This window comes from Hemitrygon akajei, chromosome 21 (assembly GCF_048418815.1).
Source record: "Hemitrygon akajei chromosome 21, sHemAka1.3, whole genome shotgun sequence".
NCBI classification, from domain to species: domain Eukaryota; kingdom Metazoa; phylum Chordata; class Chondrichthyes; order Myliobatiformes; family Dasyatidae; genus Hemitrygon; species Hemitrygon akajei.
In genome coordinates this window covers 17,882,689-17,905,819 of record NC_133144.1, presented here as the reverse complement: position 1 = coordinate 17,905,819, position 23,131 = coordinate 17,882,689, and the positions used below count along the sequence as shown (strand labels likewise).

The following is a 23,131-nucleotide window of genomic DNA, read 5'->3' as shown; positions in this document are numbered from 1 at the left end:
TGCCTCCATGCCTGTGTTCTGCACTTGAGTTTGTTCACCGCCATGGTCGTGTAACAGCTGTTACAATTAATGCTCTACAGAAACCTGAAGATTGATCTAAACCTTTAAGAGATCAGCCAGTGTTGAAATGAATGACAAACAAAATTTGGTTGGACTTACAATAGGTTGAGATTTGCTCTATCCAGGTTGAGTCAGTGGTAAGGAAGGTAAATGCAATGTTAGCATTCATTTCAAGAGGATATAAAATCAAGGATGAAGCTTTACAAGGCATTGATCAGCCCGCACTTGGAGTATTGTGAGCAGTTCAATGCAATATATAATATAGAAGAAAAAAATAATAAGTGAACAAATAAATCAATTACAGTATATGTATATTGAATAGATTAAAAATCACGCAAAAACAGAAATAATATATATTAAAAAAGTGAGGTAGTGTTCACGAGTTCAATGTCCATTTAGGAATCGAAAGGCAGAGGGGAACAAGAGGTTCCTGAATTACCGTACTGAGTGTGTGCCTTCATGCTTCTGTACCTCCTACCTGATGGTAACAGTGAGAAAAGGGCGTGCCCTGGGTGCTGAGGGTCCTTAATAATGAATGCTGCCTTTCTGAGACACTGCTCCTTGAAGATGTCCTGGGTACTTTGTAGGCTAGCACCCAAGATGGAGCCGATTAAATTTATGACCCTCTGCAGCTTCTTTTGCTCCTTTGCAGTAGCCACCTCCCCCCCACCCCCAATACCAGACAGTGATGCAGCCTGTCAGAATGCTCTCCACAGTACATCTATAGAAGTTTTAAAGTCTTTTTCTTGACATACCAAATCTCTTCAAACTCCTAATGAACTTTAGATGCTGTCTTGCCTTCTTAGAGCTGCATTTGTATGTTGGAACCAGGTTAGGTCCTCAGAGATCTTGACACCCAGGAACTTGAAACTGCTCACTCTCTCCACTTCTGATCCCTCTATGAGGATTGTTATGTGTTCCTTCGTCTTACTTTTCCTGAAGTCCACAATCAGCTCTTTCATCTTTCTGACATTGAGTGCAAGGTTGTTGCTGTAACACCACTCCACTAGTTGGCATTTCTCGCTCCTGTATACCCACTTGTCTGCATCTGAGATTCTACCAACAATGGTTGTATCATCAGCAAATTTATAGATGGTATTTGAGCTATGCCTAGCCACACAACAGACAATAGGTGCAGGAGTAGGCCATTTGGCCTTCGAGCCAGCACCGCCATTCAATGTGATCATGGCTGATCATTCACAATCAGTACCCTTTTCCTGCTTTCTCCCCATATCCCTTGACTCCGCTACCTTTAAGAGTTCTACCTAACTCATTCTTGAAAGTATCCAGAGAATTGGCCTCCACTGCCTTCTGAGGCAGATCATTCCATAGATCCACAACTCTCTGGGTGAAAAAGTTTTTCCTGAACTCCACCACCTGGTCCCTCAACACCAGCTCCATAGCAAAGAAAGCCCAGCAGCATCTCTACTTTCTGCAAAGGCTGAGGAAAGTCCATCTCCCACCCCCCATCCTCATCACATTCTACAGGGGTTGTATTGAGAGCATCCTGAGCAGCTGCATCATTGCCTGGTTCGGAAATTGCACCATCTCGGATCACGAGACCCTGCAGCGGATAGTGAGGTCAGCTGAGAAGATCATCAGGGTCTCTCTTCCCGCCATCACGGATATTTACACTACACGCTGCATCCGCAAAGGAAACAGCATTGAAGGACCCCACGCACCCCTCATACAATCTCTTCTCCCTTCTGCTGTCTGGGAAAAGGCTCCGAAGCATTCAGGCTCTCACAACCAGACTATGTAACAGTTTCTTCCCCCCAAGCTATCAGACTCCTCAATACCCAGAGCCTGACACCTTGTCCTATTGTCCTGTTTATTATTTATTGTAATGCCTGCACTGTTTTTGTGCACTTTATGCAGTCCTGAGTAGGTCTGTAGTCTAGTGTAGCTTTCTCTGTGTTGTTTTTGTATGTAGTTCAGTCTAGTTTTTGTACTGTGTCATGTAACACCATGGTCCTGAAAAATGTCTCATTTTTTACTATGTACTGTATCAGCAGTTATGGTCGAAATGACAATAGAAGTGACTTGACTTGACTAAATGGCCTATCCCGTATTCTTAAACTGTGGCCTCTGGTTCTGGACTCCCCCAACATCGGGAACATGTTTCCTGTCTCTAGCGTGTCCAATCCCTTAATAATCTTATATGTTTCAATCAGATCCCTTCTCATCCTTCTAAATTCCAGTGTATACAAGCCCAGTTGCTCCAATCTTTCAACCCATGACAGTCCCGTCATCCTGGGAATTAACCTTGTGAACCTACGCTGCACTCCCTCAATAGCAAGAATGTCCTTCCTCAAATTTGGAGACCAAAACTGAAGACAACATGCCATTAGCTTTCTTCATTGCCTGCTGTACCTGCATGCTTACTTTCAGTGACTGATGTACAAGAACACCTAGATCTTGTTGTACTTCCCCTTTTCCTAACTTGACACTATTCATATAGTAATCTGCCTTCCTGTTCTTGCCACCAAAGTGGATAACCTCACATTTATCCACATTAAACTGCATCTACCATGCATCTGCCCACTCACCCAACCTGTCCAAGTCACACTGCATTCTCCTAACATCCTCCTCATAGTTCACACTGCCACCCAGCTTTGTATCATCAGCAAATTTGCTAATGTTACTTTTAATCCCTTAATCTAAATCATTAATGTATATTGTAAATAGCTGCGGTCCCAGCACCGAGCCTTGCGGTACCCCACTAGCACTGCCTGCCATTCGGAAAAGGACCTGTTAATCCCTGCTCTTTGTTTCCTGTCTGCCAACCAATTTTCTACCCATGTTAGTACCTTACCCCCAATACCATGTACTCTAATTTTGCCCACTAATCTCCTATGTGGGACCTTATCAAAGGCTTTCTGGAAGTCCAGGTACACTACATCCCCTGGCTCGCCCTTGTCCATTTTCATAGTTACATCCTCAAAAAATTCCAGAAGATTAGTCAAGCATGATTTCCCCTTTGTAAATCCATGCTGACTCGGACCGATCCTGTTACTGCTATCCAAATGTGCCACTATTTCATCTTTTATAATTGAATCCAGCATCTTCCCCACCACTGGTGTCTGACTAACTGGTCTATAATTCCCTGTTTTTTCTCTCCCTCCTTTCTTAAAAGTGGGATAACATTTGCTACCCTCCAATCCTCAGGGATTGATCCTGAATCTATAGAACATTGGAAAATGATTACCAATGCGTCCACGATTTCTAGAGCCACCTCCTTAAGTACCCTGGGATGCAGACCATCAGGCCCTGGGAATTTATCAGCTTTCAGTTCCATCAGTCTACCCAACACCATTTTCTGCCTAATGTGAATTTCCTTCAGTTTTTCCGTTACCCTAGGTCCTCTGGCCACTATTACATCTGGGAGATTATCTGTGTCTTCCCTAGTGAAGACAGATCCAAAGTACCCGTTCAACTCGTCTGCCATTTCCTTGTTCCCCATAATAAATTCACACAGTCATGGGTACAGAGAGAGTAGTGCAGTGGGCTAAGCACACTCCCGAGGTGCACCAGTGTCGATCGCCAGTGAGGAGGAGATATTGTAACAAATTCGCAGAGACTGTGGTCTTCCAGTTAGGAAGTCGAGGATCCAATTGCAGAGAAAGATACAGAGGCCCAGGTTCTGTAACTTCTCAATCAGGATTGTGGGAATGATGGTGTTAAATGCTGAGCTATAGTTGATGAACAGCATCCTGACATAGGTGTTTGTATTGTTCAGGTGGTCTGAAGCCACGTGAAGAGCCATTGAGGTTGCGTCTGCCATTGATCTGTTGTAGCGATAGGCATGATTATATCAGAGGATCTACTCTAGGACCAGAACGTAAGTGGCATCACAAAGAAGGCATGACAGCAATTCTACTTACTTGGAATTTGCATGGATTCTGTTTGCCATCTAAAATTTTGGCAAACATCTATTGATTTACAGTGGAGAGCATCCTAATCAGTTGTATCATGGCCTGGTATGGAAACACCAATGCCCAGGAATGGAAAATTTTATTAAAGGTGCAGGATAAAGCCCAGAACTTCACAGGCAAAGGCCTCTTTACCATTAAGCACATTTATGTGGTGTTCTGCCACAAAAAGGCAGCATCCATTATCAAGGGCACCCACCATTCTGGCCATGCTTTCTTGTTACTATCATCGGGCAGGAGGTACAGAAGCTTTAGATCCCACACCTCCAGGCTCAAGAATATTTACTTCCCAACAACCATCAGGAGTCTATGTGGATAACTTCACTCACCTCAACTCTGAACTGATGTTATAACCTACAGGCTAACTTTCAAGAACACTTTACAACTCATATTCTCAGTATTATTATATATTTATTTGCACAATTTGTTTTCTTTTGCACATTGGTTGTCAGTCTTTGTTTATATATAGTTTATTGTAAATTCTACAGAATTTCTTTACTTTCATGCAAATGCCTGCAAGAATGTTAACTTTAATAGTAAATTTTACTTTGACTTTGAAACCTTTAACAAGCCAATGTAAATTTTGATGACTGGAATAACAGCATTAAAACAAATTCCAGCACATTTCTCAGGATGCACTGGAATTTCTAGACAAATTTTCTTTTATCATCTGATCCCGAATGTTTTATGTCTTAATTGAACCTACCCATTGCAAAACTTTTTGCTCCCACAGGACATTAAGAAATTTCAAGATTGTATTTGTTTTTGATTTAATTAATTCTCATGTTATTATAGAAGGTTTTACAAACTGCTACTGTCACCTGATTTTTGCAGAAATTGTAATTTGTATGGAACATAATCCATACCTTTTTACTCAGTACTCACCAAAATTTAGAGTTAACAACTGGATTATGGATATACAATTATAAATTCTGCCATATTAAATTACACTAGAATTTTTGGCAAAATGATTTTTTACTTCCCACCCTAATTACAGTGAGTTGTTAAAACGGGCACTTTCAATATGTGTTTGGAGAACTGTGTCAAGTTGTTATTGAATTATCAATAGACTACTAAAAGTTATCAAATCCCAATTCAATATTAAGTTAATCCTATTTAAGCAGACAAAAGGATTGTTAATTTATCTTTTTCCTTTCTGTTATCCAGAATGTCTTAATTAAGTGAGCCACACACACAAAATGCTGGAGGAACTCAGTAGTCAGGTAGCATCTATGGTAAAGAGTACAGTCGATGTTTCAGGTGAAACCCTTTGGCAGGTCAGCAGGATTTTCTCTTGTTATAAATTAAATGAAATCAGTTATATTTTTATTGATAAAGGATCAGAGCACTGCTGGCATTAAGTTCCCAACTGTAAATCATCAACAGTATTTTGTCATTTATTTCTTAAACTGCCTGAGAATCTACACAACACTTACATGTAGGATTAGTGTAAAATATGTGGTTTAATGGTCAGTGTAGACTCAATGGGCTGAAGGTCTATTTCTGTGATGTATTTCTCGATGACTCTCAAATGTATACCTAAGAAAATTTGTGTAGCAAGCAAAATTATTATAAACTTTGTGCTGTTATATGTTTAATGTAATATTTACCTTTAAAAAAGGGTTTCCCATCAGGTCCTTCTCTGCTGAAAATTCCAGGTCCTCGTGGACAAAGTGCTTCGTAGAGACTTGTTCCTTTCTCAGGACATTTTTCACAATCTGGCCCCCAAGCAGCACCAACAGAACAGCAGCAAGTATCCATGCGAAATCGTCCAGGCATGCGATTCGTGCATTCATCCTCATCATATTTTAAATAGCAGTGTTCCAAACGAATATCTGCCCAAAGCAAAATACAAAATTGTTACCTTAGCCATAGAAATAAATAAAACAGTACAGTAACATACTAAATTTTAATAATATTTTTCCTGTAATAATAAACAAGATACAGGTCATGCTCATCTGGGACAAGAAAGTCCCAAGATTTTGTTGTGAGTAGAGCAGAGTGATCTAGGAATAATGGTGTATAGTTCCCTGAAGGTGGAATCTCATGTGGATAGGGTGGTGAAGAAAGCTTTTGGTATGCTGGCCTTTATAAATCAGAGCATTGAGTATATGAGTTGGGATGTAATGTTAAAATTGTACAAGACATTGGTAAGGCCAAATCTGGAGTATTGTGTACAGTTCTGGTCACTGAATTATAGGAAAGATGTCAACAAAATAGAGAGAGTACAGAGAAGATTTACTAGAATGTTACCTGGGTTTCAGCACCTAAGTTACAGGGAAAGGCTGAACAAGTTAGGTCTTTATTCTTTGGAGCGTAGAAGGTTGAGGGGGGACTTGATAGAGCTATTTAAAATTATGAGGGGGATAGATAGAGTTGACGTGGATAGGCTTTTTCCATTGAGAGTAGGGGAGATTCAAACAAGAGGACATGATTTGAGAGTTAGGGGGCAAAAGTTTAAGGGTAACACAAGGGGGAATTTCTTTACTCAGAGAATGATAGCTGTGTGGAACAAGCTTCCAGTAGAAGTGGTAGAGGCAGCTTCGGTATTGTCATTTAAAGTAAAATTGGACAGGTATATGGACAGGAAAGGAATGGAGGGTTATGGGCTGAGTGCGGGTCAGTGGGACTAGGTGAGAGTAAGCGTTCAGCATGGACTAGAAGGGCCGAGATGGCCTGTTTCCATGCTGTAATTGTTATATGGTTAAGGATCTCTTTTGCTTCTCCTAGTCTGCAGGTGAACTAAAATGTTGATGAATTATCTTATCTTTACCCCGATCAATTTGCCAATTGGGTGGATTATTATTGCTCTGATGCTTGGCTTTCAGATTGAAATAGCAACCTAGATCTCATTTGAGTTAGAGTTATTCATTTTAAAATTGTCATGATCTTCACAGCTGCTTCACTATCCTGGGGTAGAAAAGAAGTGTACAAATTTCCTTGCCTTGCTCAGACATACCCAGTAGCTGGAGATAAAAATGACCTTTTAATTTAGGTTTTCAGTTACACACCTGTGCTAGACTGCACATGGAGCAATCAAATAGGAAAGAAAAGATGATGTTTCTTGAACCTAACCATAAACCTTGCTTTCATTTCACAAAAACACTTTTTAGCAATTTAATAGCAATCATATAAAGTGTCACAGCTCTCAATATAATAAACTATGAATAGTTATCACTTGATAACATTGAAATAACTGTTTTACAGTAATTGAAATGTGAGGAAAATAATGTGTGGCAAAAGCACTGTGTAGATAATCTGCTGTGACCATGGTGTTCCAAAAGATTGAGATAGGAAGCAAATAAGTAGAAAAAGTTCATCACAGTAGACTCCAAATACTTTGCTTGATGGGCAGCCAAGAGTTTGCTCAATATGGCTGAGGTATCTATACATTTTGGTTAAAAGTCTGTTTTATACTTACCAATACAAGTCCTTCCACTGCTGTCCAGAGACATACCATGAGAACAGACGCACTTAAATGATCCAGGTGTATTCACACAATCAGCATTAGTGCATACCCCAGGGAATACTACACATTCATTGACATCTAAAAGGAATTATAAAATAAAATAACTATGATTAAAAATGTTACTGTTTCAAAAGTTACAAGCAGACATATTAACACAGAACATTTATCTAATTTTATTATGTAAATTAATAAAATAAGTATTATTCTGAACTAACTGGACAAAAAAATTAAATATACATTTGTAAAGGTGATCTCAAATGTGTAAACTCATACACAATGTCTATTTACGAAGCCAATTACAATGGAACGATTTCCTCTTTAAGCCAATGAGTTTATCGTTAAAATGGTCTATGTTCTTGAAATGTGTAAAATGCATGGCGTTTTGCCATTTCCTGAGTCTAATCACAAACAGGCTTGGATTCTGGATAAAAGTCATGTCATATGAAAAGTTAAATTATTTACATCTTTGAGTATTTCTATAAATGAATACCATCATCCACATATTAATTTTCATCTTTTGAGCCATTTATATTTTATGTACTTATTCAAATTCCCCTAGATTTTACAGTCATTTGTTGTTAGAAAAAAATATATATCATGTTCCAGCATTTGTGTTAGTGGACAAAGATACAAACAGAATACAGGAACAGTTTAAATACCTTCACAGATTGTCCCATTAACTCTTGTAAATCCTTTAGGGCAGACACTGTCTAAAATAAAACAAAACTATAAGAAGTTTTTAAAAACAACATAAGTAAGTTATAATATGTGTAACTATGTTAAATTATACAAAACTATTGTCCTTTGAGTAGGAAGGAGTTTAAAAAAGATGCAAAGATGTCAACAATAATGAGACAGCCTACACAGGGGAGGTTGGAGGTGGAAGAACTTGAGGCCTGGTGCCGGGCAAATAACCTCTTCCTCAATGTCAAAAAGACAAAGAAATGGTTATTGACTTCAGGAGAACTCGTACTACTCATTCCTTTTTACATCAACAACACAGCAGTGGAAATCACGAGCAGTTTTAAACTTCCTGGGAGTGTACATAACATACATCTTCTCTTGGTCACAGAACACATCCTATCCAATCAAGAAAGTTTACCAAAGTCTCCAGTTTCTGAGGAGGCTGAAGAGAGCTGGACTGTACACATCAATACTCATGACTTTCTAGAGACGCACAGCAGAGAGCGCCCTAACACTCTGCATCACTGTGTGTGTGTGCGTGCACCCTTAACTCCTGGTGGAGTTGTTGGGGCACCATCATGACAAGCTTTTTACACCAATCTTTTTGGTGATTGCTCATCATACGGCATGACTTGGACATTTGAAACCTGGCTGAGCCCATCCCTCTCCAGGTTTTTGGGGCCGGCTGGATTCGAACTTGGGAGCCTTTGCCACTATGCTACTAGCTGGCCACTCTGCATCACTGTATGGTATGGTAATTGTACTGTGGTGGACAGGAAGGTTTTACAATAAGGAGTCAAATCTGCCCAATGCATCACTGGCACCAGCCTATCTGTCATCAAGGAAATGTATACAGAAAAGTGCTGGAAAAAGGCCAGCACTATCATGAAGGATTCCACCCAACCTGCTCGTAGATGGTCTGTCTCACTCTAATTAGGGAGGAGGCTATGTAGCAACCACACCAGGACCACCAGACTCAAAAACTGTTCCCTAAGCAGTAGGGCTGATCAACACCTCCACCCACTAGCCCCTCCCCCACCATTACTTTATCATTTTCTGTCAGAGTCACCTTACATATAGACAGCCCTGTACCTGGCGTCACTTAATGTACATACTAAATAGTTAATCTATGTACATGGGTGATTCTTCAATTTGCATAACTTTTCTGTCCTTGGGGTAGATATTAAAGAAAAAAAGTTTTTACAAAGAACTAGTTTTAAAAGTTTAATAGTAACTCTAAACTTTTTTCAGTATGCTTCATAAATAATGCTTTCTTAATTTTTAAGTAAATTAAAAATCTTAATGTTCCAGAATTTCACTATTTTGGGCTTATCCCCTACCCAGACTTTGTAACTTTGTATTCAAAATAAAGTAATAATAAGTATTAGATTCATGAAATTTTTAGTTTGTATTTTCTCATAAGAACTGTTAAAACAAATGTCAAGTTCATGGGTTTTTTTAAAATACAATTTGTACATTTTTATGATAAAGACCTGCTGTCCCCAACACTTCTGACATTATTAACACACAACAATGTGGTTGCCATGGAAATGAAAAGTGGCGGGAGCATGTGGCTGTCATGGCAGAAGACTGACATCTTGATGTCCAGAAATGTGAATAATTTAAAGATTTATACCTCCTAACCTGAGAGTATATTTATTATGTGTCATTACCAGATGAGTTACTATTTGTGTGCTTTAATGGAGAAATAAATCACTTTATTTCTGTATATTTAAATTACATTTACAAGCTAGCTATCCAGTTGAGTTGGCAAGTGCAAGACTTAGCCAACTTTTTCTTTAAGAAGTGAGAAATGCCATTACCATCACACAACTGGCGGTGAAGCTGTCAAGATGGCCCCAAAATCATCAGCAAACCGATCAAAAAAATAGAGACACACAATTAAAGACCCTGTGAAATATCAGCAGTACCTTGAAAGAGAAAGAGATACAAAAAAAGGGAGACAGGAAAACTTAAGATCACCTCAAAATTACCAAAGCATAAACAAAGACTGAAGAGCTGACAGTAGAGAGTTAATCAAATGGGCCGCTGATAAGAAAAGACAGGCAGTACAATGTTTTAGAGCAGAGAATACCCTGCCAGAGTCTCCAGCAGGCCAGCAACAAGAACACAATGACCTCCATCTTCCTGAGTCTTCACCTATGCACTAATGGAGACTATAAGAAGGTGCTTTAAATTTCAAATGTTGCTTTTTTCAGAGTTGAGATTTCTGTAAATGATTCATAAGTCTTACTGATAAATAAAAAGTGTGCGGTGGGTAAAGCAAATGCTTTGTCAGTGTTAAAAAGATGTTTCTCTTATGTACAGTTGAAAAATAATGATCTCTATAATTCATTTTAAATTTGAATTGCTGCTTGTTCCAGAGTTGGGGAGGGTTAGGCAGATGTTTTGTAAGCTGTTTTTTTGTAAGATTTTTTAAAACTTTTTTAAACAAGACTAGACAATGCCTAGTTTAGCTGGGCTGCCTATGCTCATGTTTCATGTGGATATTTTTTCACAATGCCTGCCTTAAAAACTGTGATCTCTTACAGAATTTTGAGAAATAGTGCAAACTGTTAGGATGTGTTTTTAATTGTAATTGTTGACTCTTCTAGTTGGACAGATGTTTTGTCAGAGTTAATGTTAAAATAAAACCATTGTTTGTCAATGTCAAAAGTATGTTGTCATTACCATCACAGTGCACATTTTGATCGGAATTCAAGTTGTGTTTAGTAATATTGATTGGAACTCATTTGCTGGAGTCAAGTGTTTTGTTGCCAAAATCAGCATTCTGTTAAAAAAGGTTAAAATTCCAATAGTCTAATCAGTAAACAAATGTTTCATTGTTTAGCCAAGGAAAATATTGACAAGCTTAAAAAATATATGCTGAATGTACTTAAAATGAGTTAAAACAAATTTATTAAAGGCATGGTTTTTATTTGCAGGATTAACTTTGAAATTAGTTTTAAATTCAATTCAGTAATTTGATGGTGTGATGGTAATAACACTCATCCATGAAAACTTTGTAGAAGCACCTTAAAATATAAAAGTTCTCTTAATGGTTGATCATGCCAAGCTCTGGTATTCATTCCAGAGCCTAAAATAAGGGTTATAACATAAACAAACAGAGCTCAAAGTAATTTTATTTTTTAGAATGTCAAATAGTCAAAGTGCCCCAATTGAAGAATCACCCATTTAAGTTATGTAATGTATCTATATTTGTCATTTTTTAAATTAAAGGTTGAGTACCCCTTATCCAAAATTCCAAAATCTAAAGACCACCAAAATCTGAAATTTATTTGAGCACTGAAATGACATCACAAATAGAAAATTCTACAAGGTGATGGGTAAGTTCCCAGGTGATGCACAGGTCTCTGTGTACCACAGACTGTTCTGAAAAGTGACCTCACATATGTAATGAATAGAAGTTAATTAAAAAAAAGAAAAACACTCCATAGAGTGCAAAATTAAGATCTGAATCACGTATTGAAAGAGTAGATAGATCCGCATGGAGAAAATATATGCTGCTTAATGGTATGCTGATCGTAAGATAAGCAAAGATCTACCATGACAAACTGAAAATTGAAGGTAATTGTGAATATTCAGTAGCCTGGTTGCAGAAACTTAAGAAAAGACAAGGCATTATAATTTTAAAGACTTGTGGTGATAAAGTGTCTAATGACCATGAAGAAATTCATTGATCTGTTTGCCAAGAATGTGGCTGATGAAAATCTAACATGTTGAACGGCTGCATCAGTACATTTAGGCGAGGAAGTCTAAGACAAGGACTGCTTACCAGTAGCATGTAAATTTAGAGTCAGGAATGATGGTGATGCTGAACAGCTACTGACTGTCCACCTGGGCAGCCAAGGTAGTGATAGCTTTGTGATGGTTCAATGTACACATTATTGTTTCATGCACAAAATTATTAAAAACATTATATAAAACTATCATCAGGGTATACGCATAAGCTGTATATGTAACGTAAATGGATTTTGTGTTTAGACCGGGTCCCATTCCCAAGCTATCACATTATATAGATGCAAATATTCCAATATACCAAAAAAAACAGAAACCCAAATAACTTTCAGCCCCAAGCATTTCAAATAAGGGGTGCTCAACCTGTATTGTGTTCTTTATCTTAGTGTGTTTTTATATGTTGCATCGGATCTGGACTAACAATTATTTTGTTCTCCTTTACACTTGTGTACTGAAAACAACATTGAACAATCTGGAATTTCAAATCTTGAATGTTGAACTGGTTTTTATAATATGCAGTTTATATTTTGTGTTTCAACATTTTATTTACTTCTCAAGCATTTTTTCAGAGTTGACAATGAGCTACTTCCACTCCAGCTTTGAAGAGTGGAAGATGAGCGGAAGAGTGCATGAATTATTTCATTGTGAGGTGACTATTGATCATCAACTGCCACATAGAGCTTTGGCAGAAACAGATGTATGAGTGTCTAAAGGAACTTGATAAGCTTTTTTGTGTATGCACTTCATATTTTAAATAGTAATAACCCCTTTAATAGTAATAACCCTTCTCACAAACAAGTACATTGATTCAGCAGTTAATATCTCACAAATCATTATGGCATTCAGCCATGAACACTGAACACAATTATATTTAATATATCTAAACAACATATTATTAAGACTGGATGCTTTATTCTCAATGAAATTATGTTTGATTTTATTATTTCAATTTAATTGTAATTGTATATTTTTGCATTATTCAATCTCTACCCCTTAAGTTGTCACTGAGTGAAAACCTTTAAGTTTGGGGGACGTCACGTGATGACGTAGGATCGAGACGCTGGAACCCAGCCCTCCCGTAAAAAATCAATAAATCAATGCTTAAATGAAGAAAAATTAGCCAATGCTTTCATAAGGTTACTTATAAATTACTCTGGATTGTTTTAAGCTATGCCTCATAGACAGAGGACAAAGAAAAATACTACCGCGAAGACAGCTCAAGTTCGAAAAGAATCAAGGCCTACTTCTACCGAAGAACCGCGGACTCAGGTACAACAAGCTACTGGCGAAATGGAACAGGAAACTGCAGCAACATCGGCCATTTCGAAAGGAAAAGATCAACGAGAACTGCGCAAGCGTAAAGGAGCGAGCATGCGCAAACGAGAACAACAAAAACTACAAATCCCAACAGCGACTTCAACTGAAAGTGACAGCGACTCTGAGAGAGAATCAGACTCTCTGGAAAAATCAGGTGAAGACGGAGATGAGAATTCCTTTGAAAATATACAAAAGACTTTGAGGCAAATATTGCATAAATTAAATGCATTAAAAGTAATTATAAGTAACCAAAAAGTAATGAAAGAAAAAATAATGAGTATGGAGGCTATGTTTGATAATATGACAAAGAAACAAGAAAAAATGGAAAAAATGGAAGACATGGATGGAAGAATGAAGGAAATGGAAGTAGATAATATTGCCTGGACATCAGAAAGAAAACAACTCGTGGAAAAAATTGATAAACTTGAAAATTTTAGTAGACGCAACAATATTAAAATTGTTGGACTTAAAGAAGGTATTGAAGGAGAAGACCCAATAAAATTTTTTCAAAAATGGATTCCTGAAAAATTGGAAATGGGGGAAGAAATTTCAATTGAGATTGAAAGGGCGCACAGAGCTTTAAGACCAAGATCTCAAGATGAACAAAATCCGCGATCAATTTTGATAAGATGTTTAAGATACCAGGATAAAGAAAAGATTTTGAGGGCGGCTGCCCAAGGTGCCAAAAGAAGAAAGGGTCCATTGATGATAGCAGAGAAACCAGTTCTTTTTTATCCTGATATAAGTTATAACCTTTTGAAGAGAAAGAAAGAATTTAATTCAGCAAAAAAAGTCTTATGGGAAAAAGGTTATAAATTTTTAATGCGCCACCCAGCAACACTGATAGTTTTTCTGGAAGAGGGAAAAAAATTTTTTTCCGATTATCGAGACGCGGAGGTGTTCGCACAAAAACTTCCATCTATTCGCTAATTAAACGTAGAGACTTATAAATGTAATGGTTAAAGACGAAGACAGAGACAGCGAATGGAATTGATGGACATTTAAGGACGATACAAGGGAGAAAAGTAAAATTTTAGAAATGTTAATTGAGAAGAATATGTTTTTTTTTCCTTTTCTTATATATACACTTTTTACGTTGCGGGGGGGATGGGGAGCTTTGAATCGGTTACTACGGGATCCACGTGTGTAATCATGGCGATTGCCATGACCCGTACAACAGAGGGGGGTAATGTTGTGTTTTTTTTCTTTCACAACATTAGTAGGGGGGTATTTTGTTTTTTTCCTTATACTCTATTTTTCTTTTACTTTTTTGCCTGGATGATTGGTGGGGACACACATAGCAACATGGAGACTTCTAAAAGGATTTCCCAAGATACCATGAAAGTTGAAAGATTAGGTATTATTATAGATTGGAGTAACATAATTAAAAATAATGACTAACTTATTGAATTTTTTAAGTTTTAATGTTAATGGGCTTAATGGACCAGTAAAAAGAAAAAGAATTTTAACATATATTAAAAAAATGAAAATAGACATAGCTTTCTTACAAGAAACTCATTTAACGGACATAGAACACCAGAAATTAAAAAGAGACTGGGTTGGAAATGTTATTGCAGCTTCATTTAATTCAAAGGCGAGAGGAGTTGCAATATTGGTTAATAAAAACTTACCAATTAAAATACAAAATGTATTAATTGACTCGGCAGGAAGATATTTAATTATACATTGTCAAATTTTTTCAGAACTATGGACACTTATGAATATTTATGCACCAAATGAAAACGATGTAAAATTTATACAGGAGGTCTTTTTGAATTTGGCTAACGCACATGATAAAATATTAATAGGTGGAGATTTTAATTTTTGTCTAGATCCAGTTTTAGATAGATCAATAAAGGCTACTACAAAATCAAAAGTAGTAAAACTAACTCTATCATTGATGAAAGATCTAAATTTGATTGATATATGGAGAAGAATCAATCCAAAAGAAAGAGATTATTCATTTTATTCAAATAGACATAAAACATATTCAAGGATAGATTTTTTCTTATTATCAACGAATATTCAAGATAGAGTGAAAAATGTGGAATATAAAGCAAGAATATTGTCTGATCACTCTCCTTTAATAATGACAATGATTATGATAGATAAAGAGGAATCAATTTATAGATGGAGATTTAACTCAATTTTACTAAAACGACAGGATTTTTGTGATTTTATGAAAAAACAGATTCAGTTCTTTTTAGATACAAATTTACATTCAGTTGATGATAAATTCATACTGTGGGAAACAATGAAGGCATATTTGAGAGGTCAGATAATAAGTTATACTTCTAAAATTAAGAAGGAATATATGATAGAAATAGATCAATTGGAAAAAGAGATTATAAAATTAGAAAAAGAATCCGAAATATGACAGAAGAAAAACGAAGACAACTTATCAATAAGAAGTTAAAATATAATACACTCCAGACATACCGAACAGAAAAAGCAATTATGAGAACTAAACAGAGATATTATGAACTAGGTGAAAGATCACATAAGGTCCTTGCATGGCAGTTAAAAACAGATCAGGTTTCCAAAACAATAAATGCAATCCGAACAAAAGTGAATAAGGTTACTTATAAGCCTCTAGAAATTAATGAGGCTTTTAAGAACTTTTACTCTGAGTTGTATAAATCAGAATCAAAAAACGATGATGTTAAGATAGAAAGATTTTTAGCACAAATAACTCTTCCAAAATTAGATATGGAAGAACAGAAGGGATTAGGTATGCCTTTTACAGTGAAGGAAGTTGAAGAAGCTCTAGGATCACTTCAAAGTAATAAATCCCCAGGAGAAGATGGTTTTCCGCCTGAATTTTATAAAAAGTTTAAAGATTTATTAATTTCTCCCTTTATGGAGTTAATACATCAAACGGAAAGAACGCATAGACTTCCAGAATCTTTTTCAACAGCTGTTTTAATAGTATTGCCAAAAAAAGATAGAGACCTTTTAAAACCAGCATCATATAGACCTATTTCTTTATTAAATACTGATTATAAAATAATAGCAAAAATCTTATCTAATAGATTATCTAAATGCTTACCAAAATTAGTGCATATGGATCAAACAGGATTTATCAAAAATAGACAATCGGCAGATAATGTAACCCGGTTAATTAGTATAATCCATTTAGCGCAAAAGAGGGAGGAAATGAGTGTGGCAGTTGCTCTAGATGCAGAAAAAGCATTTGATAGATTGGAATGGGATTTTTTATTCAAGGTATTGGAAAAATATGGATTAGGAACACCATTTATAAGATGGATTAAAACCTTAAATACTAATCCCAAAGCTAAAGTAGTGACAAATGGTCAAATTTCGACACCATTTCAGTTAACAAGATCAACTAGGCAAGGTTGTCCATTATCACCTGCTTTGTTTGTGTTGGCAATAGAGCCATTAGCTGAATTAATTAGAATGGACCCAGATATTAAGGGTTTTAGAGTTAATCAGGAAGAATATAAGATTAATTTATTTGCTGATGATGTTCTACTTTATTTAACAGATCCATTACATTCATTAGGTAAATTATCTTATAGACTAGAAGAATATGGGAAAATATCAGGTTATAAAGTAAATTGGGACAAAAGCGAAATTTTACCTCTTACTAATGGAGACTATAGTCAATGTCGATTAATAACTCAATTTAGATGGCCGGCAAATGGTATAAAATATTTAGGTATAAGAATTGACAATGACACAAAAAACTTATATAAATTAAACTATTTACCACTTTTGAAAAAAATTCAGGAGGATCTTGATAAATGGATGGCATTACCAATAACATTAGTAGGTAGAGTAAATACTATAAAAATGAATATATTCCCTAGATTACAATATTTATTTCAATCATTACCAATACAATTACCCCAGAAGTTTTTTCAAGAGATAAACAAATATGTGAGGAAGTTTCTCTGGAAAGGTAAGATGTCAAGAATATCGTTGGAAAAATTGACATGGAAATTTGATCTAGGAGGGTTACAACTTCCAAATTTTAAGAATTATTATAAAGCAAATCAACTTAGATTTATTGCATCTTTTTTTGAGAAAGATAAACCGGCATGGATTAGAATAGAACTAGACAAAATAGGAGAAAACGTACCAGAAGATTTTATATATAAATGGGAATCTAAATGGATACGGGAAAAGAAAGAATCTCCTATATTAAAACATTTGATTGATTTATGGAATAAGATAAGTGTTGATGATGAGACAAAAAAATCTTTATTAGCAAAGAGATCTTTAATTCAAAATAGACTTATTCCTTTTACAATGGACAATCAACTTTTATATAATTGGTTTCAACAAGGGATTAAATACATAGGAGATTGTTTTGAAGGAGGTATATTAATGTCATTCGATCAATTAAAGAATAAATATAAAGTATCAAATAACACTTTATTTTGTTACTTTCAATTAAGGGCTTATATAAGAGAAAAACTAGGTCAAACAATGTTATTGCCGAAATCTAAAGAAATAGAAATTTTAATTCAAAAAGGAAATATTAAAAAATTTATATCTTGTATGTATAATTTGATTCAAAAACAGGCAACTAAACAAGGAGTCCATAAGTCAAGACAAAAATGGGAAAGTGATTTGAATATTAAAATTGAAGAAACAAATTGGTCAAGACTGTGTCTTGATAGTATGACAAATACAATAAATGTTCGGTTAAGATTAGTGCAATATAACTTTTTACATCAATTATATATTACACCACAAAAAATAAATAAATTAAATCCAAGTTTATCTGATCAGTGTTTCCGATGTAAACAAGAAACTGGTACATTTTTACATTCTACATGGTCTTGTTCTAAAATTCAACCTTTTTGGACAAATTTAAGACTTTTATTGGAACAAATTACGGGAATAAAACTTCCTCATAATCCAATATTACTTTTACTAGGTGATATTGAAGGGACAAAACCGAAACTCAAACTTAATAAATATCAGAAAGAATTTATAAAAATTGCGCTGGCTGTAGCCAAAAAGGCTATTGCAATTACTTGGAAATCAGATACATATTTAAGTATAGATTGTTGGAAAAAAGAAATCTATGGCTGTATTCCATTAGAAAAAATTACTTATAACTTAAGAGATAAATATGAAACATTTTTGAAAATCTGGGGCCCTTATTTACAAAAGACAGGACTAAATATATAGGTGCTCTGAAGAGAAAATTAATGGTTACTTGGGGAAAGAAATAAATATATATACCGGTACTAAAGTTATTAAGAACTCCATGGAGCATGTGGAGACCTTCCAACAACCAGGCACTCTTTCTTTCTTTCTTTTCTTTCTTTCTTAATTTTTTTTATATAGGGAAGTTAGGGGGGAGGGATTAAGGGGAGGGGGGAAGGGTCACATACTTTTTTTTCTACACTTGTAATCATTTAAAAATGCAATTAAATAAAATTTAAAAAAAAACACCTTTAAGTTTTAAATGAGTTCTGCTTAAATACAGGCTTACCAGAAAATTCATGGGAAGAACTATGGAGAAGGTAAATCTTTCTCAGCTTTATTTTATAGTATAATATTAATGTGATTCAGTTGCTTAATTTTTTAGAAAAAACAAATCTTGCCAAATATAGATTTGCCAAAATCAAATCTTTATTTTGATAAAGATTGTGCTTTGTTGAATAATGACAAGTTCTTGGTGTATATCTAGATATCATATTACTTTCAGATTGATTGCTTATACTTGATGAAATATATGTTTCAATTTAATATTTCAATTATAGATTAAAAAAATATATTTTATATTAAGGGAAAATACAAAGTAAACATTACTTTTTGACAGTTATGCTGTCATAACTAAAGAGCAATACTATTAAATATTTATGGACAAATCAAATGGTTCCTAAACATTACCTGTTTTAAATGGTATTGTCCTGAAAACATTTAATTGTTTTAAATTTACCAGGAAGTTAGTAGATTGATTTTGTTTCAATTCCCTTCTATTTTTGCCTGTAGTAAATACACATCATGATCAACAGCCACTCACGGAGAAGCTGATGCTGACAACATAATTAATAGTAATAATGTAATGGCTCCACATTTATTGAACTTTATGACTAAATATCTGCCAATAATACAACCTCTTCACAAACACTACTTACTTAAATCAAAATTAAAATGCTACATTTCAATGAACTGCATGACGGTCCCCGAAGGTACTCTAGCTTGCTTAAAATCACAAAACTAAATTCATTGTGCAATTAATAAAGCTGTATTTGCATTAAACAAAAAAACGTGCTCACTTGCTAAAATTTACTCAAAACTAGCTTTCGGGAGTATAATGCAGATCCATAAGAGGGAAAAAACAGGTAATTTAAATAGAAATGGTGATGAAATCAAACTTGAAGGTGGATTGACAAATCTCTGAACAGTTTAACCTGTAAACTGGTAAGATTCTAACCAAAGGCTTAATGCAGTGCCAAGAAATGTTAATGATACACATATACCTCTGGAAATCTTAAAAATCAAAATTTACAATAAGTTTGTGAAACAAATGTGAACAGCTGAAAACATAATATGAAAAAAAAGCTCTTGAAAGCATAACTATTTCAATAATCTACTTTAGCTCTCTCCATTCTTTTGGACATTTATTAAGGTTTTATTAAATTACAAGCATTTGACCAATTGGTTTTCTATTGTACTCTGGTGACCTTATCTTTTTTTCTAGCATTTGTGTGATGTAATTGTTCAGAAGCCATTCCATACTTGTTAGAATTATGAGAGTGTCAGGTAATGTATGCGGCATTGCACTGAAGCATGTACTCCCAAAAACCTCATGAATCCTGTAACCTTATTAACACCACAGTGAAATATAAATAAACAACTTCAATACAGTGGAAACTATATTAACAGAATTACAGAAACATGATTACCTATTTTGCAAGGTTCACAAGGACTTCCCCAAGCAGCACCCAATGTTGCGCAGCACTGTGACTTTAGTGTGGCACCATTAATATTTATTTCACACTTTCCTCCAATGTGTTGCAACCAACAAGTCCCTTTAACCGTCTCTGCAGGAAAAGTATATTTCTACATGAAAATATGGATTAGAATAATTATTTTTGATCAATGAACTAGAACCACTGACATGTGAAGGTTTTCCAAAGTTTGTTTTCCCTGGAGTGGTGGAGGCTGAGGAGATAGGATTCCTCTTGTCCTCGCCTACCACCCCATTAGCCTCTGCATACAGCACATAATTACCCGTAACTACATTGATTTTATAAAACAAAAATGGTTAAAGTGCTTCTATGACCAAGGTACAGGTTTCCTCCGCTATCCAAAGGTAGAGCGTTCCTATGAAACCGTTTGTAAGCTGAAATGTCGTAAAGCAAAGAAGCAATTACCATTAATTTATATGGGAAAAATTTTTGAGTGTTGCCAGACCCAAAAATAAGCTACCAAATCATACCAAATAACACATAAAACCTAAAAAACATGAACATATAGTAAAAGCAGGAATGATATTATAAATATGCAGCCTATATAAAGTAGAAATATTGTATGTACGGTGTAGTTTCACTTATCAGGATGGGGAAGACAACGAGCCAAAATTGATTTGGAGGAAAAAAATCGGCACGTACATGCATGCACACAACCACCCGCACAAGGCTTCACGGTCATGGTAGTCTTTCTTGGGGTAAACATGTATAAAGCGGGCATCTTTTTTTCGTAAAAGCGAAAATCTTCTTTGGTTAGTGAAAACAGGTACTAACGTAGGTCTTCCGTAACAGCGAGCTGTCATAAAGCAAACGTTCGATAAACGGGGGCCACCTGTATTTTGGATACCTAAGTAATATGTTAAAAAGAGATCATGTATTTTCTAAGAAAGTAAATATATACATGGACATACCAATACACCGAGTTTTAGATGCATCAAGAGTGCTTCCTTGGAAACACTGACATGAATAACTGCCAGGCACATTCTTACAATCTCCATTGATGCAGGGATTGGTCTCACATTCATTAATATCTGATGAGGGAAGAAAAATTCAAGTTATTGTATGGTAAAGCACAATCAGTACAAAACTTCTTTAAAATATCCTATGTTAATATAAATCATGCTTTCAAATGTTATATTAACAATGGGTTTAATCTGCAGAATTCAAATGAATTATGTTAAAATGTTTACATTCTAATATCATAATATAATTTCATCACATTAATGAGTTTAAATCCGAAAGATCATCCAGGATAGCAAGACACTTAGAACCACAGACTTTCATTATTCATCATGGAGAAACACGTAAAAAATGTTTATTTAATTTTTAAAATAAAATAATTAAAACATTCTCTATTAACAATAACAACTCAATTTTTAACTTTTAAAAAGTCAAAATTCCAGCATTCTTTTAAGTACTTTAGAACTTTCAGCTGTATTTGTGTGATGTTTAACCTATATTAAGATATTCATGGATCTGTTCAAAATTATTTTTAAGGTTTTATTACTGAATACAAGTAATTATTTTTTGTGGGAGATAAATTGTGGATTGGACAGTGTTTGATCTCTATGGACTACCAGAAGATATTTCAATAAATTCCACATCACATCATATTGCCAAAAATGAAAATATATCAAATAGATTACTCACTGTTCAAAGTGGCAAAAGTTTAAAAAAGTGAAAGTATTGGTGGACTTCAAGCAACAGGTATGTTTATTCAAGTTCTTGACTGTTAATATGTTTTGTGGATGGGATTAAAAAGTTACAAATTAAAATAAACTGACCTGGCAAGCATAACTAGAACTTAAGAATTATGAAGAAATTCATTTTGAATTTGAAAATGAAAAGCTGAAATACTCTCCTACTGATGAGAGTAGGAGGTATGAATAAGTAATGGTATGCATTTGAATGTTCATATGGATTGAGCATTAAAGGCTACAACAAAACAAAAATGCTGGAAATATTTAGTGGTCTGCACCACAGAATCACTATTTCAGGTCACAGACCCTTCCAGAACATGCATGATATTGAACCTGTTTGTATTCCCACACATATGGCTTATTTGCTGAGTATTTCTAGCAATTAATGTTTTTTGTTTAGACTGCCAATTTACTAGGGCTCCTTGATTCTTAGAACATGGGAATAGGCCTTCTAGCCCAGTTTGTCCATGCCTTCAGTTCACCTGAACTAGTCTATTTGACAGTGCTTGGTTCATATTCCTTTAAACAATTTCTTCTCATATATCTGTCCAAATGTCATTTAAACATTGTGATTGACCATAAGACATAGAAACAGAATTAAGCCATTTACCCATTCGAGTCTGCTCCACTATCATCGCTAATTTATTATCCCTCTCAACCCCATTCCCCTGCATTCTCCCCATACCTTTGATGCTCCTTACTTATCAAGAGTCTATCAAGCTCCGCTTTAAATATACCCAATGACTTGGTCTCCACCGTTGGCGCGTGGCCAAGCGATTAAGACATTGGTCTAATGATCTATAGTTTGCTAGTTCAAGCCTCAGCTAAGGCAGCGTGTTGTGTCCTTGAGCAAGGCAAAACCACACATTGCTCTGTGACGATGCCAGTGCCCAGCTGTATCAGCCCTTGCCTTTCCCTTGGACAGCAACGGTGGCGTAGAGAGGGGAGACTTGCAGCATGGGCAACTGCCGGTCTTCCATACAACCCTGCCCAGGTCTGCGCCCTGGAAACTTTCCAATGGTCTGTCAAGACTAACAAATGCCTATAAATTGGTCTCCACAGCCATCTGTGGCACTGAATTCCACAGATTCACCACATTCTGGCTGAAGAAATTTCTCCTCATCTCTGTTCTAAAGACACATCCTTCTCTGGATTTTCAGGAGGCCTTTGACAAGGTGCTGCACTAGGCTGCTGGGCAAAACAAGAGCCCATGGTATTACAGTAAAGATACTAGCATGGATGGAGCATTGG

General features: G+C 35.5%; 1 protein-coding gene across 1 annotated transcript in view; it reads right to left on the bottom strand.

The window, feature by feature from the left end:
* Nucleotides 1-23,131, bottom strand: part of LOC140714122 (fibrillin-1-like) — a 410,633-nt gene that overhangs the window by 161,493 nt on the left and 226,009 nt on the right. The window contains exons 20-24 of the mRNA XM_073024910.1: nt 21,092-21,211; nt 20,115-20,252; nt 8,121-8,171; nt 7,414-7,539; nt 5,603-5,827 (exon numbers count right to left, since the gene is read on the bottom strand). Of these exons, the coding sequence (XP_072881011.1) occupies nt 5,603-5,827; nt 7,414-7,539; nt 8,121-8,171; nt 20,115-20,252; nt 21,092-21,211 (660 nt within the window). The remainder of the gene's footprint in view (nt 1-5,602; nt 5,828-7,413; nt 7,540-8,120; nt 8,172-20,114; nt 20,253-21,091; nt 21,212-23,131) is intronic.